General features: G+C 51.1%; 14 protein-coding genes across 14 annotated transcripts; 3 read left to right on the top strand and 11 right to left on the bottom strand.

Annotated features, from left to right (window-relative positions):
• Window positions 1-540: 540 nt before the first annotated feature.
• Window positions 541-798, top strand: AA0111_g7247 (hypothetical protein; the record flags this gene model as incomplete). The annotated part of the gene is made up of 1 exon (XM_028653560.1): window positions 541-798. The coding sequence occupies one exon, from the start codon at window positions 541-543 to the stop codon at window positions 796-798; it is 258 nt and encodes an 85-aa protein (XP_028505059.1).
• Window positions 799-1,050: 252 nt separating this feature from the next.
• Window positions 1,051-1,290, bottom strand: AA0111_g7246 (hypothetical protein; the record flags this gene model as incomplete). Its single annotated transcript, XM_028653559.1, has 1 exon — window positions 1,051-1,290. The coding sequence occupies one exon, from the start codon at window positions 1,288-1,290 to the stop codon at window positions 1,051-1,053; it is 240 nt and encodes a 79-aa protein (XP_028505060.1).
• Window positions 1,291-1,567: 277 nt separating this feature from the next.
• On the bottom strand, window positions 1,568-2,574 carry AA0111_g7245 (hypothetical protein; the record flags this gene model as incomplete). The annotated part of the gene is made up of 3 exons (XM_028653558.1): window positions 1,568-2,309; window positions 2,379-2,385; window positions 2,436-2,574. The coding sequence occupies 3 exons, from the start codon at window positions 2,572-2,574 to the stop codon at window positions 1,568-1,570; spliced, it is 888 nt and encodes a 295-aa protein (XP_028505057.1).
• Window positions 2,575-3,042: 468 nt separating this feature from the next.
• Window positions 3,043-3,750, bottom strand: AA0111_g7244 (hypothetical protein; the record flags this gene model as incomplete). The annotated part of the gene is made up of 3 exons (XM_028653557.1): window positions 3,043-3,189; window positions 3,239-3,287; window positions 3,539-3,750. 3 exons carry the CDS (start codon window positions 3,748-3,750, stop codon window positions 3,043-3,045), a joined length of 408 nt encoding a protein of 135 aa, XP_028505058.1.
• Window positions 3,751-4,410: 660 nt separating this feature from the next.
• On the bottom strand, window positions 4,411-5,463 carry AA0111_g7243 (hypothetical protein; the record flags this gene model as incomplete). Its single annotated transcript, XM_028653556.1, has 2 exons — window positions 4,411-4,770; window positions 4,825-5,463. 2 exons carry the CDS (start codon window positions 5,461-5,463, stop codon window positions 4,411-4,413), a joined length of 999 nt encoding a protein of 332 aa, XP_028505062.1.
• Window positions 5,464-6,165: 702 nt separating this feature from the next.
• On the bottom strand, window positions 6,166-6,906 carry AA0111_g7242 (hypothetical protein; the record flags this gene model as incomplete). Its single annotated transcript, XM_028653555.1, has 2 exons — window positions 6,166-6,580; window positions 6,638-6,906. 2 exons carry the CDS (start codon window positions 6,904-6,906, stop codon window positions 6,166-6,168), a joined length of 684 nt encoding a protein of 227 aa, XP_028505063.1.
• An 819-nt stretch (window positions 6,907-7,725) lies between these two features.
• On the bottom strand, window positions 7,726-8,846 carry AA0111_g7241 (hypothetical protein; the record flags this gene model as incomplete). The annotated part of the gene is made up of 4 exons (XM_028653554.1): window positions 7,726-7,980; window positions 8,293-8,499; window positions 8,550-8,659; window positions 8,711-8,846. The coding sequence occupies 4 exons, from the start codon at window positions 8,844-8,846 to the stop codon at window positions 7,726-7,728; spliced, it is 708 nt and encodes a 235-aa protein (XP_028505061.1).
• A 1,635-nt stretch (window positions 8,847-10,481) lies between these two features.
• Window positions 10,482-11,303, bottom strand: AA0111_g7240 (hypothetical protein; the record flags this gene model as incomplete). The annotated part of the gene is made up of 1 exon (XM_028653553.1): window positions 10,482-11,303. The coding sequence occupies one exon, from the start codon at window positions 11,301-11,303 to the stop codon at window positions 10,482-10,484; it is 822 nt and encodes a 273-aa protein (XP_028505185.1).
• A 1,588-nt stretch (window positions 11,304-12,891) lies between these two features.
• On the bottom strand, window positions 12,892-14,711 carry AA0111_g7239 (Acyl-CoA synthetase family member 3; the record flags this gene model as incomplete). Its single annotated transcript, XM_028653551.1, has 2 exons — window positions 12,892-14,420; window positions 14,489-14,711. The coding sequence occupies 2 exons, from the start codon at window positions 14,709-14,711 to the stop codon at window positions 12,892-12,894; spliced, it is 1,752 nt and encodes a 583-aa protein (XP_028505260.1).
• Window positions 14,712-15,298: 587 nt separating this feature from the next.
• On the top strand, window positions 15,299-15,751 carry AA0111_g7238 (hypothetical protein; the record flags this gene model as incomplete). Its single annotated transcript, XM_028653550.1, has 3 exons — window positions 15,299-15,343; window positions 15,411-15,517; window positions 15,574-15,751. 3 exons carry the CDS (start codon window positions 15,299-15,301, stop codon window positions 15,749-15,751), a joined length of 330 nt encoding a protein of 109 aa, XP_028505259.1.
• A 1,022-nt stretch (window positions 15,752-16,773) lies between these two features.
• On the bottom strand, window positions 16,774-17,514 carry AA0111_g7237 (hypothetical protein; the record flags this gene model as incomplete). The annotated part of the gene is made up of 1 exon (XM_028653549.1): window positions 16,774-17,514. One exon carries the CDS (start codon window positions 17,512-17,514, stop codon window positions 16,774-16,776), a length of 741 nt encoding a protein of 246 aa, XP_028505097.1.
• Window positions 17,515-19,871: 2,357 nt separating this feature from the next.
• AA0111_g7236 (hypothetical protein) lies at window positions 19,872-21,425 on the bottom strand (the record flags this gene model as incomplete). The annotated part of the gene is made up of 1 exon (XM_028653548.1): window positions 19,872-21,425. The coding sequence occupies one exon, from the start codon at window positions 21,423-21,425 to the stop codon at window positions 19,872-19,874; it is 1,554 nt and encodes a 517-aa protein (XP_028505096.1).
• Window positions 21,426-22,017: 592 nt separating this feature from the next.
• AA0111_g7235 (hypothetical protein) lies at window positions 22,018-22,806 on the bottom strand (the record flags this gene model as incomplete). Its single annotated transcript, XM_028653547.1, has 1 exon — window positions 22,018-22,806. One exon carries the CDS (start codon window positions 22,804-22,806, stop codon window positions 22,018-22,020), a length of 789 nt encoding a protein of 262 aa, XP_028505095.1.
• Window positions 22,807-25,858: 3,052 nt separating this feature from the next.
• AA0111_g7234 (hypothetical protein) lies at window positions 25,859-26,314 on the top strand (the record flags this gene model as incomplete). Its single annotated transcript, XM_028653546.1, has 1 exon — window positions 25,859-26,314. One exon carries the CDS (start codon window positions 25,859-25,861, stop codon window positions 26,312-26,314), a length of 456 nt encoding a protein of 151 aa, XP_028505094.1.
• Between the last annotated feature and the right edge of the window lie 869 nt (window positions 26,315-27,183).

Raw genomic sequence — 27,183 nt, 5'->3', positions numbered from 1 at the left:
GCAGCGGATTCCGTACTCCATCTTTCATAGATAGCACAAACGCAGTGTCTCAATGAGGAAGATATCGAAAACTGCCGTCATCATGAGGGCTGATGTGAAGAGCCGAATGCCAGAGTAATGTAAGCTAATATCGCGCAGCGAATGCGCGCTCGCCTGCCAAGGAGAATTGAACAACGTCTCCGCATGAGCGAACATGTTCATCAGAAGCCTTCGAATGGAAAGATATTTGTGAAGCATGCATTCCGGGCTTGGTCTGGGATGAAGAGCGAAAGTATGGAAGACTCGGGACTATCCGTCCGACTATCTACAAGTGTGCATCTGACCATGTCTATGACGATGACCTCTGTGTATTCAAGGTACCATCGGGTGTATGAAGTTACAGAATATAGTACTATGATCATTCAGCGCAGCCTGCGATCGGATATATGAGTCCGCGCTCCTAGGTATCAGTTAGCTTTACTCGCATCATCAAGCAGAGCAGAGCAATACCATCCATCAACAGTTTTTGCACAGCGAGAGTTTAATCATCACAAACCCATCATGAAGTTGATTATCACCACTTTGATGTCTCTTGTCACCTCGGTTGCAGCCCAGACATATCCAGAGTGCACTGCCGAAGTCGCGCGAAGCGATGATTGCGCCGCTGTCATCAACGCAAACGCGTGCTACAACAAGTTTCGATGGAGCGCGCAGACCTTGACATGCATAGATGGAAATGACAATGCATTGAAGCAAAAAAAGGTAAAAATGAGTACGGTTGGTGACAAAAAATGCGAAGCTAACGAGAGCGGTGTTTGATAGGTGTGTGCTTGTTGCAGCTGTGTTGGAAAAGTTATGTGTGACTGGGCAACGAAACAGAAATACTGCTGAGAAAACCGAGAGCCGACGGACGGATTGTGTATATAGAGATAAATGCTCAACGAACATGTACACTGAACCATATAGTCTACATGGTACTTCGCTTTTTTGGTTGTCGCATATTTTGCTTTCCTTTTGTTTCTTGGTAATGGCTCTGGAGACCGACAGGTAAAGTGACTTGTACGCAATGCATCACGGCGCATGATGCAGAAGCATATCTCCGTCAGAGGGTATATCGTCGCCATCGTACTCTTTGACAGCAACGAGCACAGAAGCAGCGTCTACGAGCATCTTGAGCAGTACGACGAGTTCATTCGAACCCAAGATGTCAATCGAAAGTAACCCGCAAGCCAACGATGGTGGCAAGCGCGGCACCAGTCCCGGTGTAATCGCAGGTACCGTCATCGGTAGTATAGCCGGTGCTCTGGCCATTGTTGGAGCCATCGTATTGGGCTTGAAGAGGGCAAAAAAACATAAGAAAGGGCAAATCGGGTGTCAGTGACTCCGAGGATACGCCAGTTTCCGCGCCGGCTGCACTAGTAGCGGTGCAATATGACAACGAGAAGTACAGAACGAGTAATTTACCAGAGTGGGTCGTATGGAAATGAGTACTGCCCCAATAGCATGTCGGTCGTCGAGATGGTATCAAACACCGTACATCAATAGCTACTTTCAAATTTCTTCGTACAAAACCATTTTGGAAGCATCCTCACCAGATTGTATATCCACCATCCACGATAATCTCGCTGCCCGTAACGTAGCTACTAGCATCACTGACCAGCCAAACTGCCGCACCCCGAAATTCTTCAGGCTTGGCAATTCTCTTCATCGGTATATCCTTCAGCCATTCTTTACTCAATTTCTCCATCTCTTCGCCCTCGTTTGCCTCTGTCTGAATATACCCCGGGCTTAGCGCGTTGACGCGGATACCATGAGGTGCCCATTCAGATGCCAGGGATTTCATGAGATGGGCGGATGCAGCCTTGGAAGCGTTGTATGCTGATTGCTTTTGGGGGCGGTTCACGATAGAACCAGACATAGATGAGACGATCAGGATGCGGCCGTCGACTTGGTTTTCGATCCACCACTTCCCTGCTGTGCGCGAGAAGAGGAAGGTTCCGGTCAGATTGACGTCAATCATGCGCTTGAAGTCCTCGAAAGGGTAGTCTTCTGCTGGTGCGCCGCCAGTAATCCCAGCGTTGGTGACGAGGATGTCGACTGTGCCGAACTCTTGGATGATCTTGTCCCAAGTAGACTTTACACCTTCTTCGGAAGAGGTGTCGCACTCGTAACCATGCACCTTTGGCGGAGGTAGGCCCTGATTCTCAGCCTCCTCGATCAGAGCCTTGGCAGATTTGTCGGCGCCTTCTTGTTTGAGATCCACTATGGCTCCATGAGCGCCTGAGAGGGCGAAAGCGGCGAGGATCTGTTGACCGAGGCCTTGAGAAGCACTATGTAATACTTTAGCTTCGTCTCATCCGTGCTCTGTAGTCTCTCAAGAGACGGCAAAGACCACTCACCCGGTCACTAAACGAGATTAGCATGGTTTGCAAAGAGACCGTTTCCATATTGCTTACCGACAGCTACCTTGCCTTCAAGCGAGAAGTCGGGCAAAGTCCTGCGCTGCGTGTGAGCGAATCGAAGTGCCGGTTTTGATAGACGCAAAAGCGCCTGTGAGGTTCGTAAGACAGCATTGCGGGCAACATACGGAGGCATCTTGAACGTTTGCCTATGCTATTTGAGTAACTTAGGAGGCGACTTGAGAGTTTGGAGACTGAGAAGCTGTAAGTTTGCAAGAGATTCTAGGGCTAATGGGTCTGTTTTCATGTCTGTGATATTTATCAGGTACGGTTTTGTGATAGAGGAATTACGTCACTTTTGCGTACGCCGGTGCTCAAGCGAACCACAGTCACCCGACTGTTACCATCCAGTTGATAACGGGACGAGGATATGAAAGAACTTATAGTCAGATGGGAAGGTGTCTAGACAAAATTGGTAAAAACACCAATGCAAGAATGATTTGAGTGCATCATAGTGTTGTTCAGGCCAGGAGGTGGTAGCGGCGGGTATATTTGAAGGATTTGGTTAAGACTGCCTACTGAAACTGCCCTTTACTGATAGTGCTCGGTTATCCTCCAAGGTGGTGATCGTGATGTTCGTATCGGGTATAAATTGTCCTCCAGTTTACATGACGGTGCACCAGCAGGACTCGTCGCAACCACAGCAATCGCACGACTCACCGCACTTCGGGGCTGGTGAGGGCTTGATGATAGTCGAGACGGAGGAGGCAACACTGGCAGGCATCGTGATGGTGTTTGTCGGAAAGTAGTGCTATACAGAGTGTCAGTTGCGTAGCTAGCAGCAAGCGTAGAACACCTACCGAAGCAGCTGTTTTGAACTTGGAGAACAAGAACTGAGAGCTCTGGAGTCTGGCGGCGACGGGTGTGTGTGTGATGTAATTGTTCCAGATGGGCGATTCAAGGTGCAGTGGAAGATGAAGGGAATTGGTCGCAGACGTCTATGGCTCTTTATATCAACTCCGGTACGAAACAGCAGGGTTGGTCTGCTCCCCGAGGTTAATGACTTCAGAGATACGGCTTCCGTCATAGCGCTTTGTTTACCGTCGTCATCCGCCCTCGTTGGTCACACACATTGAGCCCTGACCCTGAGGCATGCATACCGATGTTTCAACGTCTGCCAGTTGTCAGGCATAGGATTGGTCCGGCGGCCTGTGTGCACCGCCTCACCGACATTACTATCTCTTGAGCCAGCCCCGGACGCGAGTCTGGACGGCGTGATAGATGGAAACAGCCGCAGCTGTGGTGGCTCAGCTTGTTCGCGGCCGTTCGTTCCGTCGTTTGATTGGTTTATGAGCAGGGTTCGTCGTAACATGTCTGCATTGAAGCATGCAGACCCTTGCATGATGCATGGGCTGATTGCGTGGCTAAGCTCCACTAAGCTTTGTGGCGCCAACAAATGCCTCACGAAATCAAGGAATAAGCTTCGCCAAGTTGCAACCGAGAAACTTGGCTGTGAATGTGTCGCTGACAGGCTTTGTAGATCTGTTCGCTCGTGCACCTAGACCCTGAGTGTGCCACAAGTGATTTGGCGCATGATGTCGCCCTGCAGTGGCTGCGTAAGCATTTGACATGGCGTTGAAGGTGGAGAGTTGGCCTCATGTATTGGGATACGAGCTGAACGGCGCTTCTAAACAAGAACGAGGAAAAGGCCTGCGCATCTCACCTGTACATGTGAGCCACGCATTCTCGCGGCACTTTAAGCGGTACTGGTGCGAGCTAGATGTTGCGGGCCGATGTAAGTAGTACAGGAAGGCCTTGAACCATTGATGGACCAGCACCGCATGTCGGTACACAACGATAAAGCTTGCCTTAATAGGGGAATATATTTGAGATGCTTTTAGCAGGAGGGTCTAACATCTTTTTGGTATGGAAGCTATGTGAGGGAAAGCTGAGCGTTTGAAGCTCCCGGACGTTCCGGCGAGAACTCCGCGTAACACGAAAGAGCGCCCGATTCACTAGTTCACCCTTCCCCTCATGCGTCAATCATCAAACCTTCCTTGTTCAATTTACACCACTCGAAGCTCTTGCGCCACAGCGCCTGTTGCATTTTTATGTCCAAGCTGTCCGGCGAGCTCTCGACTTTCTTGTCTCCTTCAAAGTAACCCTCTTGTCCTGCAAATTTATCTGATACTGCCACATCAACAAAGGGAATCGCAGCCTGCTCGACTGTCTTTAACCGAGGGTCAAAGTAACTGAGCAACGGCAGCATCCAAGTCACAACTGTAGTCACAATCTGGATAATCCGTGGGACATGTGACTGATGAAAAGCCCGCGAATTGATCAGATCGAGGGGATCAACCGCTATTGCCCTGATGGACTCAGCGTCCCTTTTCTAGATTGACGGTCAACGAGGGTATGTATGGAGTTATCTTAATGAGGTACTTACGGTCTTGAGACGACGATTGAGTTCGTACATGACCATGATGGGAACCAGCTTGCTCACAGCATATCTCTGGAAGCCTCGTCCCATCTCCTCGCCTTCTTTGTCTGCTTTGGGATGAACCAGTAGCTCTAAGTTTTCTGGCACTCGAGTTGGATATCCCTTAGAGAGACTAGCTTTCTCCGGCCAATGCGCGCCACTTCCTGAAAAGATGATGCGACCATGCACTGGATCCATAGCGCTGAGAAGCTCGCACGAGAGAGAAAAGTGCGCAAGGTGATTCACAGCAATCGATATTTCGTACCCATCCTTGGAATACTGGGGTCCGCCGGCCAGGTCCCAGGTCATCGCGTTACAGATGATCGTGCGGATGAGTGGCAGCTTTTTACTCTCAATCTCGAGAAGCAGCGCCTTGCTGAATATACGGACGTTCTCCAGCGATGAGAGGTCGAGTTGCCGTATAGACACTTGCACATCAGGGTGTTGGTCCACAAGAAGACGAAGTTTTGTTGAGTTCACGTCTTCTTCAGAATCGTCTCGGACGGTGAGAACCAGATTGAAGGATGAGTATGCCTCCAACAAGTACTTGACCGCTGGCAGAGCCAGCGAGCCGTTCGAGCCAGTAATGAGAACTGTGCCTGTCATGGCGCCAGTAGGAAATCGACAATTGAAGAAGATATCTCGGGTGAAGAACGCTTTGCAGAACGGACTACGGAAACCTCATCTGTTATTGTTATCTACCCATGACGCATGGTTGCTGACAGGCGTATACGCCCGGTCGTATGCCTTAGCGCCAGTCATCCATGTCGAATTCATCAAAATGCATACAGATTTTGGCAAGAAAGATTGTGGTTTCCTCTATTAGCACGTAAAGCTCACATATTTTTCCACGTGCATTTCTAATAAGTCTGAACTGTAAAGATCGTTGTTTAGGAATTAACGATGCGTAGTGTCGTAGCGCAAGGGTATCTGTGTTCGCCAGCCGTTCCTCCCCTCAACTCTAGTTTCATGCAGCTTAAATTTCCGCTAATCTTCTTATGGCCTTTCCGCAAAGAAACTCGTGATATGCAGCAGTGATCGGAACCTAGATCGATTACCTACTACCTTTCTAATACAGTTCCCGACGTTACAGCATGTACAGCAATGTGCTTTATCCCGGCTCAAATATTTTCAAGTAATTCCCTAACGGTTGCACCTGATTGTAGTGTGCCCTGAAGATATGCGGGTATGTATTGACTTATTCTCTTACTATTGGGGGTCACCAACCACACCTTTAGGGTATATGTTTGATACACTTGTTTTCTCTCCAGCTTCCTTGCAAGTCGAAACAGCTGCAATCACCACTAACTAGCTTACCGTGATGGTGCTACTTCCACTCGGCAGTAGGGTCCCATTCGCGAAACCTTCCGTACAAAGGATCATGTAATCGTGACCACCAAGTCTCATTCCCGCCTTACTCCATGCATCAAAATGCTTCTGCGTGGTAATAGTACCTCCAACCCTCTTCTCTGTTCTCACTGACCAGAACTGTGTGAAGGTGCGTGTACCTTCGATTGATGGTTTGTTCACACGCTGACTGGTGTAGAGCTCGTAGGTGCCTTCTTCGAAAGTGAAGTTGCCTTTGCGCGTCCAAGGTTCACCGGGTGCGAGGATGTCGTACGATTCGATGATGTAGTATTCGATGAGGGGATTGCGCGTCCAACCGTACAGGGCGAGGTAACCGGGTCCTTTGGCATCGTATGTACCTGCGTATTTTACGGTCCTAGCATTGTTTATCAGTACAGTCCTCATATTTGCGAAATCTGTTTGCCAATCTTACCTCGAACCTCCGGGCTTGAAGCCTGTACCAGCTACGAAGCCACCGCCGGCCTGGCCTGACCAGTTACACGTGTACTTGCCGCCGCCTTGTTGGCTGCAACGGAATGAGCCGCCTCCCTCAGACCAGAAAGAGTAGTAACCTCCTTGACGGGCTTCGAGTTGCTTCCCTACAGTTTCGTGATTAATGAGCGATGTGACGCCTCTAGGCGCTGCAAAGGTAGTGGGAAGAGAAACTAGCAAAGCAGTTGTGAGGATGGTGAAGGATATCATGATGGCGAATTTGCACTGGGAAATGCTTTACATCGCCCATAATGGGTAGTGTAGTATCCGCAGCTTTATACAGCTCTGGCGAGCAGAGATTTGGGGTCCGTCATCGTCATTTACCGAGCTTTGGGGGAAGCGCGCGTGATTCTTCATTCCTGTGTCTCATTAACCATCGATCCTTGAGAAGCCTTTCGTGTGGGGAGCCCATTGGCAACGGTATCTGTCAATTACTGATACGCTGCCATCAGTAGCCCATATGCTCTGCCAAGACCGAGGTGCATCCTGTTCAATATGCTTGATACTGCTGCCCCGGCTCTTTACTGCCGTGTAAGGGTGTTTCTTCGAATACAGCCTACACGAAAAGGTCCGAAATGGTGATAGAGACCGCTCGTCATTTGCCGGCGGCACTTGTCACGACGGTGCTTATGATGGTCATATTAACCAGCAGTCACCAATTACGGACTGTACGAGTGATAGGCATGTTGCTGTTAATCTACACGAAGATACGGGATATAGCATATGACGGTGACGTATGAAGTAAGGCTTATAAAGGTCATGTATGCCGACAAACTCGACAAAATCTGATAGGGTTCGTGGGTGGTCGCGGAGTGATGAGAGAAGGAAAGAGCGCGATATGCGGCATTGAGCCAGGGACATGCGGGAGCAAATTCGTCGGAACTGAGTTTGACGTGTCACTCGAGCTACTTTCACCAGCGAACAAAACGTATCCTCGCATGTACAAACGCCCAGAAGTGCTCAAACATCATCTTTCAACACTAGCCAGCAAATGTAGGGAATGGCAGAGCGCTACGAACGAGCTCCGACTCAAGCCTCCATCTCGTATCCGGGGAGATGATCCAGCCATCCCTCCACATCTTCATCAATGGAGCTTTCAACTGCACAAGCATTCATCTCTTCAACAGTCTGCGTTTTAAGTACACCTTGCATGCCTGGACTTCCACAGTAGTGGAACATGCAGCTGTCGTTCATTACCCGCTGCAAGCTGTCTCCTTTCCATCCAAACACGTAGTCAGCATGAGTGCCGTAGCCTCTACTATCGGAGTAGCTCCACACGAATGGCTGCGAACCATCGGTTGGCCACATATCAGCGAAAGCAGTCGTATTCCACATCGTTTCGTATGCTAGCTGCGGCATCTTGATGGGGTGCGAAGCGGGGCAGGGATCAGCTGGGCGGAAACCGCCCCGTGTGGTAGAGAACATATGAGACTGGTGGTCGGGGGCGTCAAGGTCAACTCCATTCCAGCAAGAGGGAAAGTGGCTTAACGAAAAAGACGCGGTTAGTAAATCTTACTTGAAGAGGAGGGAGTTTCTCTAGGCAAAAATCATGCAACTTCGAAGTGCGCGGCATATCAAGATACTGGATACACTTACTGTCTTGTGGTCAGTAAGCTGATTACAACATCTGCTAAGATCGTCTCTTACCTGAATAGCCATTATACCGGCAGGACAGGGCTCTTTCGGGAAGTCGGGAGTCTCGTAGCCTCTAGTGAGGATGGTTTGCAGGCACGTGTATGCCAGACCTTTCTTGGTGCCGTTGATTGTGGTCGTCGACGGATTGCCAACAGTCATACGAAAGCCCTTAGCCCAGTTAGAAAGCTGTTTGAAAATAGAACGCCTGTGTTCCTTACCGGAGGAAAAGCCCTCACTGGATTCCCGAGGTCGGAACTGTTGAAGTCTTTTTGAGTATAGTATATCGTCATACCTCCCTTGATGTGGTCTGCATTTTGACCTTCATATCCTGGATAAAACAAAATCAGGCTACGCATCGACATGAGTAGAGTCAGCATACCTAGTTGAGCGTTCGGGTAGATGGGCACGCGCTTATACGAGCCGTTTTGATGTTTGAAGTACATCGCAGCTGTCCAGTAATTGGAAAAATCTAAAGACAAGTCAGGGTTGACGATTGCAACAGTTTGAATGGTCATATCCTGCCTTCGGTGTACGCGCATGTCGTACAACTTCCCTGTTCGCCGATATCACCAGTCATCGTAGCATTGAAAGCATTGCCACCTGCGCAGGCGTTAATGGGGATTTCTAAGATGCAAAAATACATCTAGCTTACCAACGATCTGATGTACCTTCGAGATTCTGTAAGCTTGTCGTCAATTGTATTTTAGTGGTACTAACATGAGAGGAAGGTACGCGACCAGGCTCCACAAGTGGATCGAGGCGCTGGATGGAAACGCTGCTACATCCAAAGCGAATCGCTGCTTCTACAAAGACAGCTTGGAGAAGGAAGAGATGTGATTTCATAGTTTCGCGAAGACTTGTGTCCTCTTTGATGATGTAGAATTCTCAATGTTGAGATTGTGAGTGGTAAGAGACCTTGAAGGAACACAAACTATCATGAGGTACACATCGCGTTCCGTGAGAACAGCTGAGGACTCTTCGCTTCAATGTATCCGATGCGCATATGAAGAGGAACCAAAAACGACTGCCGGCTGGTAATGCCAAGTCGTTGATGTTGCTCTTCATATACACCGTTCAGCCGGGTAATGTGGAGGTGGGGCGTGTTCGCGCGGAGCATCGCGATGAACTCTCTAGACCTGTGAGGTGGGTCATCATCATTACGCATCGAAGCCGTATCCCGCTTATGTGATTACAGGCCATTGGGCATGATTGACAACAGAAGCCGTAGCAATGACGGCCGGTGACATGGCGTTGAAGTGACAGAACCTCCTGTCGTGGCTAGTGAAAGAAGTAAGGAGGAACTTGAGCTGAGTATTATCATGTCACAGATCTCTAAGCACAGAATTACTCTAACAGGTAAGACAAACGAGCAGGTGATTGTGAGTGCCCAAAGTGACAGTATAATGTCTTCCCAGCAGAATACCATAGATGTACCTGTAGAGAACTACGAACTAGCCAATGGTAAGATCTCAAAAGTGCGTCTCTATACCTGGGGCTGATGATTGAACCATCAGGAAATGATTGTGGGCGCCGAAAGTAAAGCTGTCCGACCTTGCTGTACCGCAAGCACTTCCCACTCGGCCTACGTCTCCATCCGCCATGTTCACGTCTGCCCTTCATACATCCTCTCAAGGTACTCCATCGGTCCCAACACTTGTCTGCATCGACTCTAGTAAGCACGATATCCGAACACTCCGTTCGCAGCCACCATGCACCGATCTCATCTTCGTTCTAAGCGTACCTCTTTGTCTCCTCATGGTCTACACCATACATCAAGGCGGCAATCTGATATACAGCATGTTTCAACGCCACTAGATATTCTGAGCCGTTGACGCAAGTGTGGCCGTCAAAGTGCTTCGAAGGATTATCAAGAGCCACACCGCTGTAGCCGACACCGCCTCAGTGCTAGGGAAGAGCAACGAGTGAGAGCTATGGCATGTAGTCGTGGCCTTGGAAGCGACTCGTGAGTTCAAGATGATAGCAGATGATGTCCTAGAAGACAAAGATTACCAGCTAGCGATCGTACAGACCACACAGAATTCAGTTCTGCGCCGACAGCATCCCACTTTGAGCTCTTTGGCAAGAGCCCAAGCTACATTATGTCCCTGTTCAATCTTCGTATCAGTAGACAAGAAGTCGCAGACCAAAGATTAAAACCACTCTTTTGCATCTTCCTTGCCTCGCTTCTCCCTCCATACTGGTCCATCAAACCCAACATTCCACTTTTCCGCAATTTCTTTCGATGTTATGTAAGCGGGTTTAGCATATGGTGAACTGAAAACATATGCGCCATACTTGAGTACCGTGTTCCTAGTTGATGATCCGCGTCTTTGGCATAGTATGTGGTGTCCTTCTGCACGCTGTACTAGCGGGAACTCGACCAGACTGTCTGGTGGCCCAGGTAGGAAATTAGGGGTAGCGAAGGTATCACACTGTTGTTCGGAGCGGGCCAGTTCAGGACCTGAGTTGTGTTTGAATGCCACCCGAACATTTGACAAGTGCGGAGCTTCATGTTTGATTGCTCCGATGAGTCTTTCGATGCTAGCCCACATCTCAGCACCAGGCACATAGCTCCTTGATAAAGCGTCGATATAAGTGAGAAAAATTGTGATGTTTCGAAGGTTTTTGAAGGCACTAGTCACTCGTTTCGAGAGAACGCCAAGGTCAACATCTTTGTCGGTGCTCACATTTGTGTATATCGAAGGATACACTTCAATCGTCGCCGAGAGATCTTTCATAGGCGCAGATTCGATGTATTCGTGGCATAATCGAGAATGTGCGCGAATGACATTGCTGCAGGGTGCATTGTGAAATCGTACAAGGACTTGGTTGACGATGTGACCCTTGCGACAATCTTGCCCTTTGCCCCAATCCCACCACAGACTGACCTCATGGTAAAGGTATGTGTATACGTTATTTCGAAGTTCGCGTGGTATAGTGAGGAGATGCGGCGCTAGAATGTCGTTGGCCATTTTTCGAGAGCGAAGGTGGTTCAGCAGATTACGATGATATTGACGGCAAGTGATGATGCCGACGAAGAAACACAAGAGTACACAAACGAGTTGAGAATGACAGGTGGAGGTAGATAAGGATTCGTGTGGTACACGCCGGGGCGTAAGGTAAGCTGCATCGTGAGCCAATCGGAGAATACACTTCGTTGCTTTTGTCGTACACGAAGCGATGAACGCGAATCGCTGTGTACTGGAGTCCCTGTTCAGTTGCGGGTACAGGGATGGTAGGGCAGTTGTGGAGATGTGCTCTGAGGATGGTAGGGCAATTGTGAAGCTGTGCTTTGAGGATGGAAGCAGGCTGCCAAGCGCTCATGTACTTCGAGTCGTCGGATAGCTGGCATGATCGAATTGATGTTCCGGTCATCCAAAAAGAGAGTAATGATCAGTCCTAACGAAACTCTAGAACCAGACTACAGCTTCTTCGTGACCGCGCTTTTCTCTCCATTGCTTTATTTGATGCCCGAGGATCGAAGGCGGCAGCGGTGTATTCCAATTACCAATCGTGTAAGGTTGCAGCTTAAAATGATCAAGAACGTCGGAAGGTTTCCAGAAGTGAGAGTCGTTGTTTGCGCCGCCCCTAATGTACAAATAGCAGCCATGCTTCACGAGACCATGCTGAGGTCGAGGCTGACCAGGCCATGGCTGCACCTGTTCCAGACGGTAGCCCTCGGCTCGCTGCACAAGTTGCAACACTTCAAAGCAGGGTGGTGGGGAGGTCAAAAAATAGCCAGCTTCGAATCGTGGATATGTGTTGTTATGATGCTGCAGTCGAGTAGTGGCACGACACTGGATACCAATCCGCAGTGTCGATAGATGTGGGCCCCTCTGCAGCAGCACGCAAATCAAACGTTCCGTATTAGTCCACCCTTTTTCCACTCCGTCATACTCACCAGGATCTCCAGGAGCAGTTTCAATGAGGATCGTGACATGTTTGACGAATCGGGCAAACAGTGTGTCCAAGGGCAACGTATGGAGTCTTTGGTGTATTGGCGATATTCGTTGACCTGGTAGTGCATCAATAACGAGATCGCTTTGAAGAACGTCTTCATCGGAAATTGTCATAGAGATTCCATCCTTTTCGATGGCTTCAAGATACTCTTCTCGCAAGCGAGGATGGGTATGGAGCAAGCTGAGACTGGGCGCGTTATGGACACGGTAATGAAAGCAACATGGAGCGAATAGCCTGGTGAAACGCCATACAGGATCGTCCTCAGCTTTCACATATGAGTAGATGAGGTTTCGCAATTCGCGAGGGAGTGCAAGAAAAGGTGGGAGTGGCAGCGCAGGGTCGGCCATGGTGGGAACGCGACATTGATGGTAGAAGGAGCAACAACGCGTTCACGATTTGAGCCTGCAGCTGGGCACTAGCCACGCGCAGCGTCATAGTTAGTGGCAAGCGTCATAGTATGCAGCTACAGAGCGAATGGAAAATACATAAGAACATTCAATTGTGTCAACCCATCTTGCGCATAATGGTGCAATTAACGTTCAACTGATTAGACGGTTTTGTGGTGGTTGAAGATGTCACATAATTACTACATACACATAACTATACACTTCCATTAGGTACCTGCACCGCACCGTTCTCTTTCGTTCCCTCCAAAGCCTCACCCCAGATTTGCTTGACAAGCTGTTTCTTATTAATCTTGCCCATCGCGTTCCTTGGGATCGTGTCCACAACCTTCATCTCTTGCGGGATTTTGTAATTCGCGAGTATTTCCTTCAGCGCCCGCCTCATATCCAATGCAGACCACGCTTTGCCGCCCTTGCCGGCGGTCTTGCCTTGCTCAGAAAGCACTACTACTGCAGCAACTTTCTGACCCCAAGCCTCTGATGGGAGGCCAACGACGGCAACTTCGTCGACTTGGGGAAGGGAAAGCATCTCGCGTTCGATTTCCAAGGCAGAAACCTTCTCGCCACCAGTCTTGATGATGTCCGCTGATTTACGTCCATGTATAAAGTAGAGAGGGCCTTTAGCCCAGGCTTGGTCGCTCTTGCCTGCTCCGCCAACATTCCTCCGGACAGCGACGTCGCCAGTCTTGAACCATTTGCCTTGTCCGTCCGCGTCCTCTGTGAACTCTTTAGACGTGGCTTCGGGGTTCTTCCAGTACTCTCTGAAGATGGTCGGACCGCGCAGTTGAATTTCACCCTGGCGTTCACGTTCTGTCACAGGATCGACTTCTTCACCCACTTGTATAATCTCGCCAGTCTCGGTGTCTACCAAACGCGCTTGCACTGAAGGAAGCGGCCAGCCTACAGAGCCGTCGACGCGATCTGTGAAATCTAGTCCACACGAAAGCGCCATACCTACTTCCGTCATGCCATATCGCTCTAGCAGCACGTTGCCTCCGCTGAGCTCCGTCCATGCAGACTTGACCGGCGTAGGTAGGGCAGCGGACCCTGAGATGTTTAGACGCATGTTGGACGGATGGAGGGCGGTCTTGGTCGCGGCTTGGAGTTGGGGCGAGAGAGTAGGATGCGATGCGAGCAGGCGCGTATATATGGTTGGGACGACGGTAAGGAAGGTAATGGGCTTCTTGGCTGGGTCGGGATTCGGCAGGAAGGGAGCTGCCAGGCGATCCCAGACAGCGGTTGCGTTAAAGGGAAACTGGAACTCGATAGTGCTACCAGCGAAGAGGGGCGTAAGCAGCGCGTTAACGGTGCCGTGGATGTGATGCAAGGGAAGTACATGTAACAGCACGTCCTCTTTGCTGTAGTTCCACGCTTCCAGCAGCGATCGCGACTGAGCCGTCAAGACGTCCTGAGGCAGCAGAACGCCTTTCGGTCTGTTTGTTGTGCCAGATGTGTAGAGCATCATGCCGCCCTTGTCACTTGTGGGTTCCTCGAGCGTGACATAGTCGTCGGTCTTGCCCATCATTATCTTCTCCTGCTTGTAATTGATGGGCTTGGTCTCCATGCCCTCTTTGAGCACATCGTCGGCTTGGCTTTGGAACTTCTCAGACGAGAGAAGCATGAGCGACTCGCTCTGATCGATGATGTAGCGCAACTCGTGAGCTGGGAAGGTTGGCGATAGCGGTACGGCGATGGCGTGTGCGGCCAGGATGGACAGCAGCGTCACTATGTGCACATTAGCTTCTTCTGCTCCTCGTCGTCGTCGCCGCACAAAAGGCTAGAGGAATGCGCACCTACATAGTCGTATCCGTTTTCCACCAGAAAGGATATCCGTTGGCCCTCTGCGCTCTGCCCACCGCAATTCCGTTGCAGCTTGTCCTTTGCAGCAGCGACATCGTTTACAAGCTCCCCGTACGTGAAGGATCGCCCAGACAAAGAGTGGACTACAGCGGTGCTCTGCGCATCGTGTTTCTTGATGGCTTCGAAGACGGGTAGGCGGGGTAGCGTGGATGCCATTCTCACGGTATACAAGGGAGTGTGTGCGAAAGGTTGGCAGCAATGGCTGGTGTATGTCGACAAGGATATTTTGTGTCGTGTGAGGGTGCGAGCGAAGAGATTACGCGCCCACATCGCGGCAGAGAGATGTCCCGGATCAGCGCAATTGATGCAGGTTTCGAGCCTTCGGAGTACGGCAAATCGGTGGGAGATGTGCTGTGTTCAGGGCCGAGTCATGTTGATGATATCACTTGAATTCCGGCCCGAAGCACCAGAATGGCCTTCTCAAGGGCTGCTTGGAGAATTACACATGCTCTTATAGTCGTCAATCAAGACTCATACACGGTCATCTGGTCGTTGCATGGCTTCAATGGCTGCAATGGCTCGTCTGACCGCGCATCAAACTTTCGGAATCATGACGCGACGCCTTCCGATTTCGCCTTGGCGCGTGCCTCGGCATGAATTCTGGGGCCGACACAACCCAAAACTTCCACCACTACGCTCCAGTATTCTCATTGGTTCTTCTTGACGGACCGCTCGACTAGGAGATACTCTCGTGGATGTTCATTCCAAGTACCGGCCTCGCTGCAAGGCGTTTCATGTCAGCCATGGCTCAGTCCATGACCCCAATGGAAGATGCTCTGCGGACCAAAGTATGTCAGACATCAAATACGCGACACGTCAGTCGAGTGTTCGAAAGTGCTTTCTGACATTCATAAGATTACAGAAGCTTTGAAGCCAACTTCGCTCGAGATCTTTAATGACTCACATAAGCATGCGCATCACAAAGCCATGCAAGGAGTCACCAGCAGAGAGACGCACTTCCGGTAATTATAGGTTCACGCTTTTACACCTTGTGAAGCCACGATCCTAACACGCATAGCGTTTTCATCACCTCACCAGAGTTCAAAGGCAAGATGCAACTTGCACGCCACCGCATGATCAACTCCTTGATGAAGGAAGAACTGGCCAAAGAAGGCGGTATCCATGCGCTGCAACTCATTACTAGGACACCAGAGGAGGAAGAGGCCAGGAAACAGAAGGAAGCAGTCCAGGCATGAGTGCAAATTACTACAGATACCCAAAATGCACGATCATGGAAAGGGTTGGCGAGAAGCGACCGATGCAACTGCGTGTGGAGACGAGAATACGACGGGGATTTGTATTACCTAGCCGTCACAAATAGAAGCGAGAGTGATGTTAGGGACACTGGTGTAGTCTAACCTGATGCCCGCAACGCTCATAGGTCACTTCGTATAGTCGTTCCTACGTAAAGCTTAGCAATCAAATACGATGCCTCAACAGCTCAGCAAAGAAGAAGACACAGACACTAGACCGCTAGTACTAGACTGCCAGTAGAGCATGCTCCAACTCCCTTCCCACTGCACAGCAGTTTCTGAACCTACAAAATAGCGTTGTATCAATGAGGAGATGATCAAGCTTTTAGAAAGAGCTGCGTTGTATGCCACAAGGAGCGCACTTAGCTACCCGGGTTGGCAACTTTCCCGTCGTGATGGACAACAGGCCACACAAAGCGGTGGCGATCATCGTCAGCAGCAAACCGCTAACACAGGCTCTACACTAACAGCAAGGGGATGCATCAGCCCTGAAGTGGCCCAATTGCGTATCGACCGGTCGATACGATCTAACCAACCGGAGATTCCGGGCCATTGATAGTGAGATAGGTCTTAGCTTTCGACCAGATCCTAGCATACTCTGCAGTGTTTAGATGGCATCCTCGGTGATTCTTGTTGAAAAAATTGAGGAAGTGGATGGCAGTGTTACCAAGATACAACTGAATGCGAAGGCATAGCACCACTATCACATAACATCCAGAGCAATACATGATGACATTCCTAACTCTAGCATACTTGAGATATGTGCATATCCATAAACACCGACCTCATTTTCATCTGATGCGCTTCACTAGGGTATAAGTAAGAGAAATCCAAATCCACGTCTATTCTTTTTTTCACAAAACCTTGTCCCGACTTTTAGACTGGAGAGAATCCCAACGAGCAATATGACCACCACACGTTCCCAGTTCTGTGACGTGAGTGCCTGTCGTACATACAAGAAATTCTCATTCATCTTCACCCACTACTTCTTTTGCAATGTTCTCTATTTTGTCGCCTGAATCAAGTATTTTTCGTGCCGCTGTCTGGATAGAAAAGCTTTCGCGTCGCATGTTCTGCACTGTCGACTCGAGTGTATGTGTCCTGGAGCGGAGACGACTGATTTCGGAACGGAGGACATTGATAATCTCTGTCTGCGATGGGATTGGGGTGATCATGGTATCTGTCGAGTCGACAGACGACGGGACTGAATTGATACCAGGTTGCTGTTCCGCGACTACTGTCGGGGTAGGCTTCGGGGTACCTGCCACCATCGCTTCTTCTAGTAACCGAATCCTTTGTTCAAGCCCTGCCTTCTCCAGCTCCCATATCTTTTTGGCCTCGGCACTTTGTGACTGGAGCCGGTTTGCCATGTCCATGATCCGCACGTATTGTGCTCCATTAGCAACCAACTGCCGCCGAGCCTCGTCCCTACTCTGCTGTAGCTCTTCGATCTGACCTTCGACTGTCAAAATTTGCGCAAGCAGCCTTTCTTTCTCTTCTTTCAGGCTATTTATCTCTATACCGCTAACTTCAAGCTTCTTCTCGAACGTGACGCATTTAGTCTTCTGTCTCTCGAGATTCTGGAGCAAAGCGTCGTACTCGCGCTGCAGAGTCTGAAATTCGAACGTCTTGACACTGACCTGATGTTGGAGGTCCTGCAAGTCCGCATTTTGTATCGATGTCTGCGACGTTGTAGGTGGTGACATTGGTGGGAGGCTTTGCGAACCAGGAAATTTAAGTGAAGCCGGAGAAGGTAGAATAATCGAGGACGCAGATTTCGCTACCTGCATCGGGGATTGTGGAGGCAGATGTGTCGGCCCTGAAGACAGCGTGGTGTTTTGTGAGGAGTTCCCCCCGTACGACGTTGTCCGGGGACTACTAAATTCGCCATATCCGTGGGGCGTCGAATGTTGCCTAGATGATGATGATTGTTCTTCATGGCCCTCTAGGTAGTCTCTGGCTCTTCTCATGTTGGAAGCGTTGTAAGGTGGCGACGGTGATCTTGGGTGATGCGACGATCGGTGCTCTATGTGCCTTTGCGGTCGAAAACCACCCTCATGCAATGAGCGAAGCGCCCGTTGCAGTGGCTCTTCACTCCGAGGACGTTCAGTTCCAGGCGGCTATTAGAACATATCAGCTTTGGCCTTGTAGATAGAGGAGGCGGGTGCTAAAACCCAGCGGTAAAAGGAGAGCTAGATAGAACGAACAACTTACTGAAGTGGGTAGGTCATGCTCTATACGCGTCAACTTTCGGACTCTATTGGCCAGCCTTCCCAAGTCCGCGGCAACCTTTTGGGGTGATGAGCACGAGTCTGTACATGCTTGTTCCTGGCAGTCCGGTGAGCAGCAAGTAATTGTCCCTGCTGCATGCGCCAGCTCAGGCCCGTGACCGAGACGCAAGTCCAAACCGCTATGCGGGAGACTGACCCGTTCAGTATCTCGGCAATGAACTGAAGGATCTTCTGTAATCGGCTCAGTTACGAAGACTGTCTTGGAAAGTGAGTATTGGCATTCCCGCACACCAATGAAATGGGAGCATCATGCGCCGGCTGTATGTCGGGCACCGCGCTTCCGCTTAACGCGCCAGATAGACCAAAGCTAAGAGAGTTGTCATACCTGCGTGACTCGATGGCGGGATTTTCCTATGCCGGTGTTGGAAAACATCGTAGAAAGACCGGGCTCTGGGTTTCAGTATGCCTAGCGACACGACTGCCCGTACGGACGGCAATTGCTGCGTACAATTCGAAATTACAAGCTCTGCTAACGTGTTTCCGGACGAAACAGGGCGCGGCAGCAATCTTTGTTGGTCCAGGACGTAATCGCCGTGAGTATAGTGGCCGGCTCGTGGCGGGAGCGGGGATGGGTGCTGATTGATGAAGGCTGTAACATTCGGGCCGGCGCGCTTGGGCTGCACATCAATGGCGTTTCCATCCTCCCAAGGTCGTTTCCTGTTCGTGCGAGAGTCCATAGGTGAAGTTTGACTTTAAAGACCGAGTGCCGACGTTGATGTCCGCCATTCGGAACCGTGGACTGTTGTATTAGCAGTGTTTTTAATGAGTACTCGAATCGTGTGTCCTAGAGGACATACTCAGCAGCCAGAGAAAGCGACAGACGTAATACGAACTGGCGCTGGGTACCATTCGTGAGCTTGATCACTTTGAAATCTGCCGTGATTTCAAGATCTTGCTTCCAGTGGTTCGGCTTCTGAGACAAAAAACGGGTGGACAAGCAGGCGTAATGCCCACGAAGTATCCGGTGGGTCTTTGAAAAGAGGCGTATTAAAGAGGCCGAAGGTCAGCAATGTAGTATGTCAATGCATACGAAATACTCCGTTGGTAGTACCAACAGTCAGTCAGCGCCATTGCTACATTGACGCCTCTTCGTGCTTGATGGTCATGCCAAGTGGAAGTCAAGTTGCAAGCTAAGGAACCAACAGGAAGACGTACTATCAATGCTCTGGTAACGTCAGGCGCGGGTTGATGCCGTACTTCGATGGCGGCGTCGGAGCCGAAATGCCGATCCGTGGACGGGAAGCCAGGGACCTTCGCGAAGAATTGGCATGGGCGACTTACAGCCAGTAATAGGGGAATCATGTGGGAGGATGGAGGCTGAGTAAGACGGATAGTTGATTATTGGTAATAGTGAGCGGAACTCATCCGAGATTAGCGTGGTCAGTCAGCACAGACCGTGTGAAGCTCGCTGTCACACCATCTGCGGAAGCTAGACTGGACATATCTCATGTCGTGTGATCGTCATGCGCTTGCAGTTCCACAGGGCAACTTATTGGAATTTAGAAAGTAGAAAAGGCCGACATGAATGAAGACTTGAGCAGAGGCTATAGAGAACCTCGTATCATACTAATGAAGAGGCCGGTTGCGGAAATGTCGTAGTGTTCAGACCAAAGTAGAGTCCTCGGAGCGTATGTCGATGTGTACTGCTATACGCAACCCATGTTGACGTACACAGTATGTCTAGCTCACCCAGACAGGAATCCAACAATCTTTTGTCGCTGCGTCAACGCCAAGTGCCGTGCTTCCAAGTCTGCTCTGGCAACTTTCTTGTTTCACATCCGCCAAGCAGCATTCTGTCCATCAGCATCCACCCACTGTGTCGCGACATCCTGCGCAATCACTCGAAGCCGATTCTCGACCCAGTCTTTCTCCCTTGACACCACTTCAGTCTCAATTTTTTGCATTATTTGCAACTCATCCAAGACCCCGTGTAGGATTGATGTGCATGCTTCGATTATGCATGCTATGCTTGATCCGGGTGTTGGTGAAGCTAATCTGTTCAGGTCACGGGCGAGGGCAGTCAATTTTCGAGATAGCGTGGCGTTTTCGACTTTCCACGCATCCCCAAGACCTTCAATCGTACCAAACGCCGTCTTGGCTCTACCATGGTCTTGTCGAGCGGACCGAACATCCTGGACCCAAAGAAGCCAGTGTTCGAATTCACCCACTAGACGTTGCAGTCGACCACCGGATTCGACCAATGACGGCAGTTCGTGAAGAGGCTCCGAGAGAATCTGTATGTGCTCAACAATTCCTAGAGATGAGCCGCCAGTGCTCCACTCTAACAAAGACTGAAGATTCTTCTGCTCCTGTGCTGCACGTTCATTCTCTAACATGACTCCATATAAGCTAGCCACTTCTTCAAACTTTGTGTGCAAGCTATGCTTCGCGCTGATCTCCCAGCGTCTGCACACCTGCACCGACGATTCGTGCAGGAGGTGAAGTTGAAGTAGCTCTGATTGAAGACTGACTGTCTCTGATGAAAGCGAGTACGATGGCGCTTGGGGCGCAGGGTTGATAAAAGTGGCAGTTGGGGCCTTCCCTACCTTTCGCGGTGTAAAGTGCTGTTGAAGCGTGCTGAAAGCTGGTCGATTAGTCTTTTTCGGCTCTTCTGGCCCAGCTTCTTTACGTCTTGACTGTGTTGCAAGAGGCTCTTCCGCCCTGGGCGTAGGACCGCTACTTAGTAGACTACTTGATGTTGCTGGTTTGGTCCGAGTACTGGCAGTGCGACTAATACCGGTGCTACGTATCGATGTCCTGGTGGCACCAGGGAGCGCATCTGAGGTTGTGCTGTTGGTCTTGGTGGTACGACTTGGTGCTATCTGTAGCGACTTTGGTCGTTCGGAAACTGTATTTGACCTAGCAACGTTCTGTCGTGGAGCTGATATGGTACTCGTCGATTGCGTCCGAGAATGACCGGAAAGACCTGATGGATGAGCTGGTTGTGATGTAGCAGCTGGTTTTCGCAAAGATTGCGATCGGCTCAGTCCTGCCTGTGGCCCCGCAAGCTTGCTTACTGAAGTTGGGGGTCGCATAGAACGAGCAGCACTCGTTTTTTCCGTGTTTTCGGTGCGCTGAGATGATGGAGTGCCAGTCTGATACATTGATCGGGGTCGAAGACGTCCCGGTACTGCAATAGGGGCCTGGATTTCTTGTGTTGTTGATGCAGCTTCGGGTTGATCTTGCGACTCATGTAAGTTGTCTCCTGTATCTTCAGAGCCAGCATCTTGATCAGACACTTCTGGGAGTATACTCGACCGAGTATTGTATCTATGTTGACCAGGTTGGGGACTGGGTTGGGAGATGGTTAGTGAAGCCGGAAACATCGTGTGCCTAGGGTCACCCACAGTAAGCTACGACGAGTCTCCGTGTCACCTTGGAACGACGGTAGTTTACTCGGTGAAGGACGCACGATAGTACTCGTGCCCTGTCTTGCTACTTGTTGATCGTTCTCAGCTGGAGTGACAGATGTAGCGGTCTACCTTCTGTTAGACGTTGCCTGCAACAGTATGGAGGCTAGGCTTACCCGGGTTCGTGCCGGCGCATGGCCGATCCTACCTATCTGCGAGCGTGGCTTTGCGTTCATCTTTGATGCAGGTCGCGGCTCGATTGTAGACGCGCGTTGGTAGCTTGGTTTGGTGTTGTTAGGTATGCACAAACACACAAAACATCGGGTGTTTACTTCCCGCCATGAGCGCGGACCATTGCGCTAACACCACATATGGCTAGAACCCTGACATATGGCAAGAGCAAGTCTGGCACAATATGGAAAGAGGAATGTCGTCAGAGTTCGTTATCTAGTGTATCTAAGCTGAGTGAGTGACCCAATGCATACTTGGAGAAATGGCTTTGTAATTCCATTCAACACGAAAGCGCAAATGATCGAAGGGCAGAATTGCTACTCTCTCTCCAATGTCCTCACAAGCTACCGCGGCGCGCTGGGAAAGACACACCCTCGATAGCAGCATAGTCGACAAACCAGCTAACTCGGTCTCCACCCTTGTGGTTCACCAGACCGCATGGTAGTTGTTGACCCTCGTCGGTATCGAAAATTTGACGCATAATGTCCTTCTTTCCCCCGCCAGTTGCAACAAAGCCAATCTTAAGTCCGTGTTGCGCGACAGGAAGGGAGATGGTAATGCGCTTCGGGGGTGGCTTTGGAGAGTCGGAGATGGAAAGTACCCACGCCTCGGATTCGCGCAGGAGATCAGAGCCGGGAAACAGACTGCACGTGTGCCCGTCCGGTCCGCAGCCAAGCAGGAGCAGGTCGAATAGTGGCAGCTTTACGCTATCGCGCGCAGCGAAGACACTGACGAGCGTCTTTTCGTACTGGTCCGCCAGCTCTTGTACGTCATCGAGGTACTTGACGTCGATTGGGTACACCTTGGGCGTTCCCAACTCAGACGGTATCTTGTCGAGAAGCTCCTCCTTGACCAGCCTGTGGTTGCTGTCCTCATGATCAAGGGGCACGGCGCGCTCGTCGGCGTAGAATATCTCCCACTTGTCGAATTGTACCTTTCCCTCGCCATTGGTTTCCTTGAGAAGCGCTTGCGCAAGCGTCTTGGGCAGGGAGCCGCCGGAGACGGCAACACGGAAAACTTGGTGGCGCTCGAGCGCAGCGTTTTGGGCGTCGAGAACGTAAGTGCGCAGGCTCGGGGCGAGCTCAGCAGCGCTTTGAAAAGCGTATAGGTTCGGAGGCTTGCCCATGGTGTTGATGTGTGTACTTGGTAGGTGTGGTGAAGATTGTAGGAGCGCGATGGAGGGGTTCGGAGAGGTGGGGCTCCCTAGCGATGTGCCGTTGTTTCGTTCGACAGCGGGCCGGTGACGATTGCCACGATAGTGACGTGAGCAGCTTTTGCGCGACGGTGCGACCTTTGTAAAAAATTGCGCAGGACGAAATGGACGGATGGCGGCTAAGGCTGCCTATGGGATCATTCTCATGGGCGATCGGGCCTCGATACCGCGTCCATTTTGAGCCAACCGTGCAGCTCCAACGCAGATGTCACCTTGCTCGTCTGGCCTGGAGTCTGCGCCATGCTGAGGAATGGTGCATGGCATCAGGACATGGTATCAGAGGGTTATTGACGAAGAAAAGGAACGATATCCACAGTAGTTATGTGTTCACGCACATTCAGCCTGCGTGCACTGCACATGACCGTCGCTATCAAAGTGACCAATGACGTTGTCTGGACGGCAACAGAACCATAAGTGCTGATCCAGATGTGGATAAATCACCCGCGTATGTATCAGCTGCGCGCCCGTCTCGAAACAAGAAGTTTACCATCTTGACGTCGCATTCAACCTTCGTTGAGCCAGCTGCAATCGTGGAATTGACTGTTCTAGTAACTGCTAAATCGATTCTGCACTTCTCCATATTCTAGGCCTGCAATCGGATGTTGTAGGACAAACCTATGGATGCCAAAAAGCTGATCTTTCTTAGGTAGATCTAGCAAAGCACCTGGAGGTGTTCGCGCTATTTCGTGTCAAGAGCGCTATTGAACGCTGTAGGATATGCTTCAGAGCACAGTTTAGCATAGCCGAACTCCTTCTTAAGGTCATTTTGGCCACTTGCTTCGAATTGTTATAGTACTACTAAGCCAATACGACTTGCAGGAGCTATGCCTGATTTCTCGTACGAGTGTGTCTTGGAATCGAACACGATCGATCTGAGCAGGTTTTCAATTCTGGGTCCCATATCAAGTTGATCACTAGTACACGCGCGGGGTCATGGCTACGACCGATGTTTTCTGCGCAAACCCGCAAATCACTCGGTATTTCATACCCAGAGAACCTTTCTTATGCGCTTGAAAGACGCCATTTGTCACGTTAGGGTACTGACGGCTGTGTCTGGCTTCGAAGCTCAGTGTCCGTCGCGCAGCGTCGAGCGAGCAGGGCCATGAGAATGTGTTGCTTTTTTCTTCCATGTGTTGAGAAATCGGTTCTCTTTGTCGGCGATGGTAGCCTGGCCCTGATCATATACGTGGCCCTGCTTTATGCGGTACACGTCGGTAACTCCGTTGCCCGAGGCTTTGCTGCTGCCTGAATGGAGGCCCGGAACGCACACTGACCAGGCAGCTCAGCTGACTATACCGACGGTGGAGCTCCGGGTTGTGTAACTGGCTGGTTCTCTACAGAACCATAGTATTAGCGGACTAGACCAAGTTCAGAAGAACCACGTTTCTTTTGCACGATAAGCCCTCACCAAACCCGGCCGCCCCAATCTCTAAAAGAAAAAAAGGTCCATCAGAATCTTCGACTCTTTGGCCCACAATTGGGGTGGCGATTATCTAGTCACCGGGTGCAACGTGGTCGCGGCCTGGACTCTTTGGGTGTCGTTCAGATACGGCCATCTGGTTCTAGACCGCCCCCGGCGGGATCTTGTGTGCACAACGGTGTAATGCAGGGCTGGTGCGTTGTGTAAGATGCAGCGAATCCGGCTCTTGTCTTCGCAATGTTTACCGAGAGCGTTTGCTGTTACCTGGGCCGGAAGATGGTAGCACATCTATGCAGGTCCACGACTGTATGCTGGCGCTGGGGATGATGGAACTCTCCGGAACGCAACGTAAGCGCTTGTTGGACGGAGTCAGCGGTGCCGCACTGTGATTGTAGACTTTTGAAACGGGAGTGTATCTCTCCGGCGATTCTCGTGTGACGAGCACATTGTTTGCGTTGTTGTGCATCGGCGTGCGTCGTCGTCGTTTGCGAAAAGGTAGATTAGCCTGGCCAGAGGGTGCTGTAGTCGAGACGAGAACAGAAGAGTTTATTAGTAGAGTTTGCAACAGCAGCGTTTCATTGTCGTGGCTGCAGGGCTCTGGAAGTCAGTATCAAAGGTTACAGGGTCCTATGAAGTTGGCGCAGTGGTTCCCCCAGGTTAATGGGGGGTTCATGGCCTTGATCTAGACCGCCAGCCCAACGGTTCGGCCCGCTTGACATCGACGATGGGCAGCAACAGGCTGCGAGGATTGCGGTTGCAAAGTCCGCGGTCAAGAGCTACTTTCAACGGATTATTGCAGAAACTGCCGCATTGGGGTGGTTGTTGGATGAGGGGCGTGAAGGGATCGTGATGGCATGGTGATGGATAGGTAACGAAGCCGGTGCTCGGCAGCCGGATGATGATGCATGCAAGGCAGGAGGTCGCGAGCTCCGGGGAGGCTGGCGGGTGGACACGTGACACGACACAGTCACAAACAGTGATTGCAACGGAAAGAGAGGCTGTGCAGGGCAGGAGCTGTTGCTAGGCGACACGCACACAGTCAGCGCCGGTGACGACGCGTGCGAGGCTCGGCAGGCAGTAGGCACCTCCTGTGAGCTCATGCAACGGCAAAGGCAAAGGCAAGTGCAAGAGGTAAAAATGCCATGTTGCAGCTATGCGATTCCATCGAGCGATGAGAATGTTAATTATCAGTGTGATCGCGATGGACGCCGGTCGCTATGCTGTGGGCGGGCAGGATTGGCTCGTGTGCGGGGGCAAGGGCAGCCACGATCGGGACCCAGTGGCCGATCGCAAACTGACTGTCTCAGCTGGGGCAAGGCCTGCAAAGCCTTCGGACCCAGCGTCTTGGGTGATTGAACTCACGTCCACGGCCCAAGCTATGCGCCAATCAGCCCGGCGCACTGCCCCGCCCAGCAAAGGGCCTGCAACTGGCCGATCTTGCATCGCTCGATGGCCGTACGAGCATATAGGCGACGGCGATTCCACATACCCAGCAGTGATTCAGACACCCGGTCATCCTACTCAAAGTCACCTACAAGCCCTACCATGAGCGTAGATCACCTAACACCCGAATCTCTCCCCACTGCTCCTTCCTGCTACTTCAGCATCCTGCCGGCCATCCACTTCTCTCTCGAGACTCCCTCTCACAGCCCCATCTCCGACTACCAACCCTACACTCCCTCGGACCCCACCCATCCGCTGCTGGCCTTCCGCCCAGCACCACCTCTCTACATGACGAGCCCTTCAGACGCATCGCGTCTGCTACAGCTGCAAACCCAGGCTGCCCACCGCCCGTCCCCTGAGCCCATCCAGCAACAGCGCACCTCGAGCACCTCGTCTTCCAGCTCAAACAGCTCCACCTCCAGCATGGGTCTTGGCTCCCCCTCAACTCTCTCCTGCTGCCGCTGTCGCCGCGAGTGCCTGGCGAACATGTACCAGATCGGCACCAACCGCTACTACTGCAGCCACTGCGCACGGATGACCGGCTACAGCGCTGGCTGAAACCCACCACCCAGCCTCCTATCTACTCTCTCTACACTTTTATTGCCTAGCCAATAACCGCGACTACCGACAACCACTCCCGTCGCCCAAAACATTACACGCATACATAGACATCCGCTGTCACCCCTCGCCTCTATCGCCGTTTTGCTTTCACGCCGCGGCCGAGAGCTCCACAGGAGCCACGGGGAAATGTACTTGCAAGATTGCCCTTTGGCACATCTCGCTGAAGACGCCCATGGGCGCACTGTTCGCCTTGTCCGAATTGCCGACGTCTCGAGGACATCGGCCAACAACTGGCATAGTCAATCGCACTATGAGGAGGTGATCATGAAGCTGGCCTTTAGGTTACCACGCTGCAACAGCTGGCCTGCACGGCGATTTGAGCATATGATACCCCATTTGTACAATATCCTAGCATCAGTCGCGCAATGCGCTAATAGCAAATACGATTTTTCGCACCCACAACATTCCACGCTATGCATCGTGATCGTTTATTTGCCGCTTCAGTTTCCCCTCGACCTTCCGGACTAAGTCTTCTAACCAACATAGCCCTAAGCTGTTTACGGCACGTTTTCATGCTCGCCAAGGCTCTCTCAATATACAGTGAACTGCGCAGTACGATCCGATGATCTTCGGAAAATGCAAAACCCCGCGTGCACACTGTTCGTTGTTTGCTAGTTCCCAATCACGTATAGCGTGAACTGTTAATCTGAACCTCGTCCGTCGAGCGCGCGGTCTTGTGACCTCCTGTGTTAGGAATTTACTACTCAACGCGGATAACAATAACCTCCATGTAAAACACCCATCTTTCGTATTGTCGCACATGCTAGCAAAAGCCAAACATTGCGCAGAGTCAGGGTGCAGCCTCA

Source organism: Alternaria arborescens (assembly GCF_004154835.1).
Source record: "Alternaria arborescens strain FERA 675 chromosome Unknown contig_16, whole genome shotgun sequence".
Taxonomy (NCBI): Eukaryota; Fungi; Ascomycota; class Dothideomycetes; order Pleosporales; family Pleosporaceae; genus Alternaria; species Alternaria arborescens.
This window is presented reverse-complemented; position numbering and strand designations above follow the sequence as displayed.